Source organism: Dama dama, chromosome 11 (assembly GCF_033118175.1).
Source record: "Dama dama isolate Ldn47 chromosome 11, ASM3311817v1, whole genome shotgun sequence".
In the NCBI taxonomy this organism is placed as follows: domain Eukaryota; kingdom Metazoa; phylum Chordata; class Mammalia; order Artiodactyla; family Cervidae; genus Dama; species Dama dama.
Window position 1 is genome coordinate 100,804,275 of NC_083691.1, and position 12,082 is coordinate 100,816,356.

Here is a 12,082-nt window from a genome sequence, read left to right on the forward strand (position 1 = left end):
TTAGATACTGTACATATTGGAAATACATTACACACATTTGCTTTTGGTCTTAAATTTTAAATTTGTTTACAGTGGCTGCTGCTACAATTTCCACGTACCACCTACAGAAGAAAGGTGGAGTCACGGAGGACCTGGGGAACCTTGACCTAGCTTTCCCACTCTTTGGTGAGAATTAGGCTCTCTTTTGGAGAAGGCAATGGCACCCCACTCCAGTACTCTTGCCGGGAAAAACCCATGGACGGAGGAGCCTGGTAGGCTGAGGTCCATGGGGTCGCTAAGAGTCGGACACGATTGAGCGACTTCACTTTCACTTTTCACTTTCATGCATTGGAGAAGGAAATGGCAACCCACTCCAGTGTTCTTGCCTGGAGAATCCCAGGGACGGGGGGGCCTGGTGGGCTGCCGTCTATGGGGTCGCACAGAGTCAGACACGACTGAAGTGACTTAGCAGCAGCAGGCTCTATTTTGGGCTTCCCTGGTGGCTCAGCGGTAAAGAATTCACCTGCAATGAGGGAACTTGGGTTCAAGCCCTCAGTCAGGAAGAGGCTCTGGAGAATCCCGTGGACAGAGGAGCCTGGTGGGCCAGTCCGTGGGGGCGCAGAGGCGGACACGCCTGCGCTGAGCACCTGCACACGGGCTCTCTCCCAGCCCTGGGAGGGCGCCACCACCTCAGGGAGTCACTGCAGGAACACTCAGCGCACGGCTGGGGCAGACACCTAGTAAACGCCTTCGCTGTCTGTGTCATCCCTCCCCGGCTAGGATGAGATTATGCGCGCTGTTCTCACATACCACCTTAAAGGAGTATTAACGTGAAAGTCCAAAGTGTTAGTTGCTCAGTCCTGTCTGACTCTTTGGCAACACCATGGACTGCAGCCCGCCAGGCTCCTCTGTCCAGGAGATTTCCCAGGCAAGAACACTGGAGTGGGTAGCCCTGCCCTCCTCCAGGGGACCTTCCGGACCCAGGGACTGAATCTGGGTCTCCTGCATTGCAGGAGGATTCTTTACCATTTGAGCCACCAGGGAAGCTGCCAAAGAACATTAAAATCAACATTAAAAAGCCCTCTCCCCTCAAGTTACTGAAATGTGAAACCTCTGGAAACCTGAGGTGTCTAGATTCTAAAAAACCAATTTCCACAAAATTACCCACTTGGAGGGAATATATAAACCCAACTTACTTTGCTGGAATAGGAATTCCAGTGGCGTCAAAAAGTTTCAGAAACACCCAGCCACAGCTCAACTCTCCTCTCTCACCAGTGGACTAGAAAATAAAACTGGGTGTGAACCTTCGCGTCTGAATCAGTCAAATGTATAAGCACATACCGAGCTCTTCTGAAAGCAATAAAACTAGTATTTGCCTTTAGAACTAAAAAGTTCTTTGCAAGAAAACAAAGTGAAAGCCAGGGGAGGCTCACCAGACTCGCAGGCAGACAGTGCAGGCAGGGCGTCAAGGGAACATCTTACCTTAAGTCGCTCCTGAAAAACCCTAAGCCTGATGCTAGGGCAACTATTGCTGTTGTTTCCTGAGTGATATAAATATGCTGGGAAATGATCCCAGATCACATCAACGCTACGTGCGAGCAGGAGGCTTTGGGTCTCAGTGAGAAATGGAATGAGTCAACTACGTCCCTCAAGGGGCTTCCTGCTCAGAACGGCACCCCCTGCCCCCGTCAGCTGTCAGAGTCCAGTGTGTCCCCCTGGGGGTCCTGCTCCTCCATCCTGTCCAACACAGCCACGCACACGGATGAATCTGCCTTGAAACGAAAGGGCAGGACTTCTCTGGTGGCGCAGTGAGTGAGAACCTGTCTGCCTACACGGGGCACATGGGTCTGATCCCTGGTCCGGGGGAAGATTCCATATGCCATGGGGCACCTGAGCCCGGGAGCCCCCACCGCTGAGCCCGCTCCGCAACAAGAGGTCACCAAACGAGGAGCAGGCCCGCCCGCAGCACCAGAGACCCAGCGCAGCCAGAAATAAACAGTGAATGAGTAAGTTTCTAGAAAACAAATGAAAGGACAGCATAACACCATTAACGGAATTTAACAACCAGCTCTCTGGGTTACCACGAAGCCAAGCGCACACACCACACCTGTGAAGCTATTACTAAAATATGGAAATATATATTACCACAGACCCACACCCACTGATTCACAAGAGTTTATATGATGTAAGTTAATCCAAGTTTCTGATGTTCCCTTAATAAAAATGACCACTCTGCCAGGTCCCTTCATTAGAACCCCCATTTACAAGGTTAAGGGTACTCTGACCCTCAGGGACAGAGGTACAGCTCTGTGCTGTAAAGCCACTGAACATCTTCTATCACTTCCTGTAAAGTCCCATCTTTTTCAAATCTTCATTCTTATAGAGCACTGGAGTTCACTCCAGCTATAAATACAAAGAAAAAGAGTTGCTTTAAACACTGTTGAAAAAGCAGCATCATAAAAAAAAAAATAATTAGAATCACTGCCATTCCTCAAGAGGTTAATATTCTATTACACAGAAAAATCTCAATTACTGTTACTAAGAACAGACATTTAGAAAAAAGAGTTCCCTTTTAACTGATAATCAGAAAGCTTTATCTTTCAACTGACATACATTGCGAATATAAGAAATTCCAAGTTCAAATAATATCCCAAGATCTGGAGAGGAAGAATTGGATCTGATGAAACAGTCGCCATCAAGCAAGCAGGGCAAGATGCCAGTAACCTGAAACAAAGCAGAAAACAGAAGTTACTAAGAAACATGGGAAACGGAGGGAGGAAAAACAACGAGGTCCTACTGTCGGACAGGGAGCCAGGGTCACTAGCCTGTGATAAACCATCAAGGGAAAGAATGTGAGAAAGACTGAATGTACACGTGTAACCTACCCACTTTGTTGTGCAGCATCAACTACACTTCAATAAAATAAGCTTTTAAAAAATGGCAGGACAGTTCAGCTCTATCATCTGCATCATAATAAAGGTCTTTTTTCTTTTAAGATTTTTAAAAAAATGTAGACCACTTCTAAAGTCTTTATTGAATTTGTTACAACATAGCTTCTGCTTTATGTTTTGGTTTTCTCCTTGCCAGACCTGTAGGATCCTAGCTCCCCGACCAGGGATTGAACCCACAGCCCCCGCACTGCAAGGCCAAGTCTCAACCACTGGACTATCAGCGAAGTCTTCAAGGTCTTTTAAAGGAAACAAAAAGCAAATGGACTGGACTCATCTATACCAACGGTTTGAAATTCTAAAGTGTAATTTCTGTGCTAAAGAAAGCTACCTTTACGCTCACTTACTCTGCTTAGAGAGGAAGCTAATGTAAAACAAGCACTGCACCAAGGTCTTCGGAGGTATTACATAGTTTGATATAGGATGAGATTTTTGGAGGGGAGGGGGCATGCTGCATGGCACATGGGATCTTAGATCCCCGACCAGGGGTCAAACCTGTGCCCCCTTGCAGTGGAAGCTTGGAGTTCTAACCACTGGACCACCAGGCAAGTCCCTGATGAGATATTTATATCAACCACTGTCCTTTGCAGACAGGACTAAAATTATAATCTGCATACACACTTGCCCATCTTCCCTAAGGCAGGCCTTGGAAATTTTCCTTTCCTTTCACTCTCCCTGGACCACAACATCCCTCTTCCATGCCTATAAAATCCCACACATCCTTCAAGATCAGTTTCTCTTCCATAAAACCTGCTTCTCTCTGGTTCCACGGTACCAGGAACCCCACAACCGTCACACTCTGCCTGCATCACAGCTGCCAATAGCACCCACTCCACAGAGAGGCTCTAAGGATTCAGTGAGAAGACGCACCTAACGGCCTGCCTCAGTGCCCAGCACGCAGTCTAGCTCCATTCAGAGGATCCTGGTGCTGTATGTGTCTCTGTTTCTTCTCTACCAACACACAAGTTCCACAGTATCCAGGAAGCATGCCTCACACCTAAAGGATGGATGGTTAATTTCACTCACAAAGGAACCTATACATACTAGTTATCCCTTCCATCAGTTCATCTTTATATCCAGGAGAACATTAGAAAAGCTGTTGGGCCAGAATGAAAGCAGAAGGATGCTTAAAAGACCAAACTGGAGGACTTCTCTGGTGGTCCAGAGGGTTAAGACCACCTTCCAATGCAGGGGATACGGGTTTAATCCTTGGTCGGGGAGCTCAGATCCACATGCCTCTCAATGAGAAACCAAAACAAAAAACAGAAGCAATGTTGTAACAAATGCAATAAAGACTTTAAAAATGGTTCACATAAAAAAAAAAAAAATCTTAAAAGAAAAGATCACACTGGACTTGGAGGGGGGGGTGCTGGGGACAAGTGTGGACACGTGCGGCCCACAGGCGAGGTGGCGGGCTCCTCCTCATGCTGTGCCCACGTGGTGAGGCTCTGCCCGGCTGTGAGATCTCCTGATGCAACAGGAGAAGTTTAATGAAGGGCTCCTGGGGGCAGTGACACAAGGGAGTGAGCCGTGGGAAGGAAGCAATGAAACTGGAGGTAGGAAAAAGTAAACAGGACTATAGACAACTAATATTATTAAGAGAACATAAAGACATCGTCATCTCCCCTGGCATCTATGTGACACTGACTCAGTGGCTTGAAGCCACTTAACCTCCTTCCTGTCTTTGTTTGTCTCAATCTTGACAGTCCCTGGATGTCAAGGGATGATCGGCTCCCTAGGCGTCACCCATGAGTTTATCTGAAGAAAGCACAGCTCTCCTGAGCACAGCTGGAGACCGCATTTTTAAAAAAAAACACTTCTTAAGAAGTGTTAAGATTCTCTTTTAAGGTTTCTCTTTTTGTTTTCATTTTCCATCAGACATAATTTTCTAAAATTGAACCCTGTGATTCATTGAATGAGATGATTCATAGGCACGGTAACTTTGGTGAGGCAGAAACATGAGTGATTTTTATCAAAGTCCTCAGAGAACATTAAATAATCTAAAGGTTCAAACCTGGCCCCATATACTCTGTTAGATAGAAATACGGTACTTCAGGAATTTGTTGTTCTTGTTCAGTCACTCAGTTGTGTCCTACTCTTTGCAACCCCATGAACGGCAGCACGCCAGGTTTCCCTGTTCTTCACTATCTCCCAGAGTTTGCTCAAACTCATGTCCATTGAGTCAATGATACCATGCAACCGTCTTATCCTTGGTCACCTCCTTCTCCTTCTGCCCTCAGCATCAGGGTCTTTTCCAAAGAGTCAGCTCTTCGCATCAAGTGGCCAAAGTACTAGAGCTTCAATTTCAGCATCAGTCCTTCCAATGAATATTGAGGGTTGATTTCCATTAGGATTGACTGGTTTGATCTCCTTGCAGTCCAAGGGACTCTCAAGAGTCTTCTCCAGCAACACCAAATACACCAGTGTATTACCAAATACACTTTGATAATCTTACCTTAGAAACTAATTGCATAATACTTAATGGGTAAAAGAAACTCATGTTTCACTCAATTCACTCAGTAGATTCCTTACCTGGGGAGAAAAGGTCCATGTTTTGGGCTTCTTAGGTTGCCACGTGGCCCTGACTGTATGAATGTTGCTCAGAACCTGAAATGAGATTTTCCCATTTGGAATCATACTGATGAAAGCTCTTTGGAACATCACCACTTCCATGCTCCAAACAGTGAACAGCAGAGAAGAGGGAGAGGTGGGTATCTTTCTTCTTTGGGCAATTCTGTATTTCTTTTTACATCAACCACATACATAACTTTTAAAATGATTAACAGAAGGGACCATGTGAATGCTCATGGAAAGGTATGGGGTGGGGGGTGGTCCACGGGGCCTTGGGTAACCGGCAAGCTGAAGTGTGGTCCCCAGTCTGTGCCCTAAGTGTCCCATCGCTGAGACCATCCCACATCTTCAGGAGAAGGAACACGCTGGGCTGAAGAGCGGGATGACTGGGTGGGGCAGGGGCCAATGGAGGGAAGCAAGGGAGAAGGATGGGAGATGGTGAGCCTGGCAGGGCTTCCTTGAGGAACAAACTACTATTAGTCACTCAGTCAGGTCTGACTCTTTGCAACCCCATGGACTGTTGCCCAGGAGGCTCCTCTATCCATGGGATTCTCCAGGCAGGAACACTGGAGTGGGTTGCCATTTCCTTCTCCAGGGGATCTTTCTGACCAAGGGATCGAACCCACGTCTCCTGCATTGCAGGCGGATTCTTTACAGTCTAAGCCTCCAGGGAAGCCCTTGAGGAACAAACTAAAATGAAAGTGAAAATCGCTCAGTCATGTCTGACTCTTTGCGACCCCATGGACCATATAGTCCATGGAATTCTCCAGGCCAGAATACCGGGGAGGATAGCTGTTCCCTTCTCCAGGTGATCTTCCCAACCCAGGGATCAAACCCAGGTCTCCTGCAGGCAGATTCTTTACCATCTGAGCCACCAGGAAGGCCCAAGAATACTGGAGTGGGTAGCCTACCCCTTCTCCAGTGGATGCTCCCAACCCAGGAATCGAACTGGGGTCTCCTGCATTGCAGGCAGATTCTTTACCAGCTGAATGAACTAAGCCAACAGTAAATCATACTGATCCTCTGCACACCTCGTTATGTTAGTAGTGCTATTTCAAACGTATCCTTATACATAAACACATATAAGCAGCCTCGTGAGCGGTCCCCTGTCTGCTCCAAGCCTCACTATAATCCTCGGGCACTTCATTATCCCTTTGAAATACCCATTTGTTTGTTCATGTAACATATAACGGAGATGTTTTTGTAAACCAGTGCTGTTCTAGGCACTGGAAATATACAGCAGTGAACACAACAGACAAGCATCCCCTGTTCATGGAACTGGCAACGAGAAAAAACCAAACAGACTCATGAGTCAGTGGACAAATCTGCCTGGCGCTGATGAGCACCGTAAAGTAAAGGCTGAAGAGGAGGATGGGAAGTGTGTTCGGGGTAGGGGAGCAATGATTAACAAAGCCCAGTGTCACAGCACTTATAAAACAACAAAAGAGCTGAAAAATGAATTCAGACTCAGATCTCTGCACTAATAACAGACTGTACTAAGTGAAATACTTAACAGCTGAGAGAGATTAACCAGATTAGGAGAAATTTTAGGTATAACTGACCTTTTAAGAAATATGGCTCACAGGAGCATTTTATGTGCAATGATAACAAGATGGGGACAGCAGGGAATTAAAGCATGTGAGTATCTTTGTGTGTTAAGGAGGAAGATAGAAATACAGAGTGATTTTAGGTTTGTGAGAATAATCTACAGCTAAGTAGGAAGCCTAGAAATTTACACACTGCAAACTGAGAGGCTTCAAAAGAGTTGGCTGACAAGGCCATGCATAGCTATTATTTTTTTTTTCTGCATGTTTCTATGTATTTGAAACAGTTCCTAATTTAACAAATATTGCTAATTTCAATAAAAGTCAGATTGTGGTGTAAAATACATGTAAAAGGAAAAAGAATAAGCAAATTGGAAGATTATAATGTTCAAAGATAAGAGTCTAAATGTGAGATTTAGATTTGTTTTCTGTTTCTCTTATTATTGGCAAAATAGGTATATAGTTTGTTGATGTATTATTTCTTACTGAGTTCTTAAGGCTTTTCAATCACTGTTTAAGGATGAAACATACAATGATGGTTGATTATAAAATGTGTCATCAAATATACCAGACAAGTTAAAAGAAACTCACAGTACACCCTAAGCTTATCACCTAGATTCTGCCATCAACATTTTACTATACTTGCTTTATCACATATACCATCTAGCCATCCATCAGTTCATCTTACTTTTTGATACACTACAAACTTGCAGACATAAGTAAACTTTTCTCTAAATATGCTAACATGCATAGCATAGAGTTCATTATTTGTTCACAGTTCTTTTTTTGATGGAAAATTTAATACAATGAAATTCAGAAACCTTATTTTTATCCTCTTGTAATGTCCAGAGTGGGGAAAGGAAAGTGGGATGGCTAGGGATCATGGTCCTAAGCAACGACATGGCAAGTGCTGCCACCGGAGGCCTAGAGAGGAGCCTGAATCTCATCAGGGTCCCAAAGTAAGGAGACACGCCTTTCCCCAGAGGTGCGTGCAGAGGCCAGGAGGGGAAGCAGGACCTCGTTCTCACCTGGCAGTAACGGCGTTAATGTGTGCGCTACAATAGAAGCAAAACTTATTAAGATCCAGACTCCCAGCTCTCAAAATGTCTAGGATACAATTTAAAAAAAAAAAAATCATTCATTACACCAAATACCAGGAAAATCTCAACTTAAGTGAGAAAAGACAATCAAAAGATAACAACACTAACTCTGCTCAATATTATGCGTCAGCCTGCATGGGAGGGGAGTTTGGGGGGAATGGATACGTGTATATGTGTGGCTGAGCCCCTTTGCTGTGCATCTGAAACCATCACAACATTATTAATCAGCTATATTCCAATATAAAGTTAAAAGTTAAAAAAAAAAGATACCAACACTAAGATGACTGACGTTGGAATTATTTGAAAAGCATTTTAAAGCAGTCATCTAAAACTGCTTCAATAAACATCTATGGAGATGCTTAAAATAAATTTAAAATATAGAAAGAAACATGGAGTCTCAAGAAAGAAATAAGGAAATTTTAACAAAAGAAAGAAAAAGAAAGAGGACCCTAATGGAAATTCTAGAACTGAAAAATACAGTGAAAGTGAAAGTGTTAGTCACTCAGCCAGCCAGGCTCCTCTGTCCATGGGATTTCCCAGACAAGAATGCTGGAGTGGGTTGCCATTTCCTTCTCCAGGGGACCTTCCTGACCCAGGGACTGAACCTGGGTCTCCTGCATTGCAGGTAGGTTCTTAACCATCTGAACCACCAGAGAACCCCAAGCTTGAAAACAGACACATACAGACACCCACACACATCACTGAATAGACTCAATCACAGAACAGAAAAGAGAGAAAAGAATCAGTGAGCTTGAGGACAGGCAAACAGAAATTACAGTCTGAACAACTGAATAGAACAGATGGAAAGAAAATGGTCACAGCCTCAGGAACCTATGAGATCATAACAAAAAGATCTAATGTTCATGCTATCTGAGTCCCAGAAGGGAAGGGAGTTTAGAGTTGGAAAAGTATTCGAGAAAATAATGGCTGAAAAATCCCCAAATCTGGCAAAAGACATAAGCCTACAGTTTAAGAAGTTGAGAAAACCCTAAACAGCATAAATCCAAGAAATCCATGACAAAGTATATAAACTTCTAAAACCTAAACACAATATCCTGAAAGCAATGAGAGAAAAACACCACCTAGATTCACCCATAGGGTAAAACCAATTCCAATGAAGCGGAACAATATTTTTTGAGTGCTTAAAGAAAAGAACTGCCAACCTAGAGTTCTATATCTAGTGAAAATATCCACCATGAATAAAGGGAAAGCAGGCATTCTCAGATAAAGAAAAACTAAGAGAATCTATAGCCAGCAGACCTACCCTGAAAGAATGGTTAAAGGAAGTTCTCTAAATAGAAAAGAACACGATAAAAGAAGAAATCTCTGAATATCAGGAAGGAAGGAAGGAAGAACAATGGAAAGAGTAAAAACAAGGGTAGGGCTTCCCTAGTGGCTCAGTAGTAAAGAATCCGCCTGCCAATGCAGGAGACATGGGTTCAATCCCTGATCCCAGAAGATCCCACATGCCCTGGCGCATGCCACGACTACTAAGCCTGAGCTTTAGAGGCCAGGAGCCGAGACTCCTGAGCCCATGTGCTGGAACTGCTGAAGCCCCTGCAGCCTCGAGTCTGCTCTGCAACAAGAGAAGCCCACGCGATGGGAAGCCCGCACACTGCAGCTAGAGGAGGCCCTGCTCTCTGCAGCTGGAGAAAAGCTGAACGGTTGAAGCGGAATTATAATACTGTGTGATGTCGTGCTCAATGTGTGTAGAGGAGATTCTTAAGATAATCATAAAGCAGTGAGAAGATTAGAGTTTCTACTGATAACTTGACCTGGGATGTTGACAAGCAGACTGGGGGAAGTTATGCAGGTATAAAATAGTACCTACTTATTTTAGTTCAACTACTAAAAAAATGTACAAAGAGAGCCACTCAATAACACGGCAGGCACTTCAGAATGGAGTTCTAAAAAATGTTTAAGTAACACACAGGAAGACGGAAAAAAGAAAATAGAGGAATGAAAGAGAGGGAAGGAAGGGAAAAAATAAAATAGCAGATTCAAGAGTTAAGATTCCCCTCCAGGATCCACATGATTTGGGATGCTTGTCAGAGACTTGAGGGAGTGGCTTTTTGTATATTACCCAAAATTCACAGTTAACATTACTGGGTTAGTTGTCTAGAGAGGAGCTTATTCGGTCATTATTGGAAGCAGTGTCTTATTAATTAGTTTTAGTAATAATGCTTTCTATTTGTGACTTGGCTTAAATTTACTGAAGAAGTATTCTTAAGTAAATAGATTTCTCCAGGCAAGAATACTGAAGTGGGTAGCCATTCCCTTCCCCAGGGGATCTTCCCAACCCAGGGATCAAACTTGGGTCTCCCACATTGGAGGCAAATTCTTTACCATCTGAGCCACCAGGGAAGCCCAAATAAATAGAATGAGCATGTAACTATTAAATATGTTCTATAACTCCATGATTTGGAAAACATGACATAAATTTGCTTCATAAACTAATCTCTATTATTTTTATATAAAATAACTTCTATGATTCTGATATATTATTCAAAATAAAATTCCAATCTTTATTTTATGTTGTCAAGAATAGTGAGAGATAGATTAAAAAGTACGGAACCAGCTCTTAGGAAGAAGGCAGTTCATCTCTTCTTGAATGCTGATGACACCTAGTGTTCATTCATGGCAGTGGTTTTGTGCGGTTCAGATGAAACAAAGGCACTTTCCTCTTGCTGTGAGGCTTAGCTTAGGTGTGTGTGGTCAACTATGTCTGATTCTTTGCAGCCCCTTGGACTGGGGCCCACCAGGCTCCTCTGTCCATGGGGTTTCCCAGGTAAGAATACTGGAGTGTACTGCCATGCCCTACTCTAGGGGATTTTCCACACCCAGGGGTCCAACCCAAGTCTCTTGAGTCTCCTGCGTTGACAGGTGGATTTTTTTACCCCTGTGTTGCCTAGGAAGCCCAATAAATGCTGGAGAAGGTGTGGAGAGAAGGGAACCCTCCTACACAGTTGGTGGGAATGTACACTGGTGCAGCCACTATGGAGAACAGTATAAAGGTTCCTTAAAACTAAAAACAAGCAATCCCACTGCTGGGCATACACACCGAGGAAACCAGATCTGAAAGAGACACGTGCACCCCAATGTTCATCGCAGCACTGTTTATAACAGCCAGGACATGGAAGCAACCCAGATGCCCATCAGCAGATGAATGGATAAGGAAGCTGTGGTACATATACACCATGGAATATTACTCAGCCGTTAAAAATAATTCATTTGAATCAGTTCTAATGAGATGGATGAAACTGGAGCCCATTATACAGAGTGAAGTAAGCCAGAAAGATAAAGAATATTACAGCATACTAACATGTATATATGGAATTTAGAAAGATGGTAACGACAACCCTATATGCAAAACAGAAAAAGAGACACAGATGTACAGAACAGACTTTTAGACTCTGTGGGAGAAGGCGAGGGTGGGATGTTTCTAGAGAACAGCATCGAAACATGTATATTATCTATGGTGAAACAGATCACCAGCCCAGGTTGGATGCATGAGACAAGTGCTCGGGCCTGGTGCACTGGGAAGACCCAGAGGGAGCAGGTGGAGAGGGAGGCGGCGGGGGGCGGGGATCGGGATGGGGAATACATGTAAATCCATGGCTGATTCATGTCAATGTATGACAAAACCCACTACAATATTGTAAAGTACTTAGCCTCCAACTAATAAAAATAAATTAAAAAAAATTTAAAAATGTACACACCTTAAAAAAAAAAAAACTAAAAACAGAGCTACCATATGACCCTGCAATCCCACCCCTGGGACATATCCAGAGAAAAACACGGTCTGAAAACACACGTGCACCCCAATGTTCACTGCACCACTGCTCACAATAGCCAGGACACGGAAGTAACCTTGTCCATGACACCGCTCAGTCTCGCAGTCACGTCCTACTGTTCCTAACCCCATGGACCGCAGCCCACC

General features: G+C 44.0%; 1 protein-coding gene across 3 annotated transcripts in view; it reads right to left on the reverse strand.

The window, feature by feature from the left end:
- NPHP1 (nephrocystin 1) overlaps window positions 1-12,082 on the reverse strand; it is a 67,191-nt gene that overhangs the window by 18,687 nt on the left and 36,422 nt on the right. For all 3 annotated transcript variants that reach the window (XM_061156039.1, XM_061156038.1, XM_061156040.1), the window contains exons 12-14: window positions 5,460-5,534; window positions 2,593-2,703; window positions 1,176-1,258 (exon numbers count right to left, since the gene is read on the reverse strand). In XM_061156039.1, the coding sequence (XP_061012022.1) occupies window positions 1,176-1,258; window positions 2,593-2,703; window positions 5,460-5,534 (269 nt within the window). The remainder of the gene's footprint in view (window positions 1-1,175; window positions 1,259-2,592; window positions 2,704-5,459; window positions 5,535-12,082) is intronic.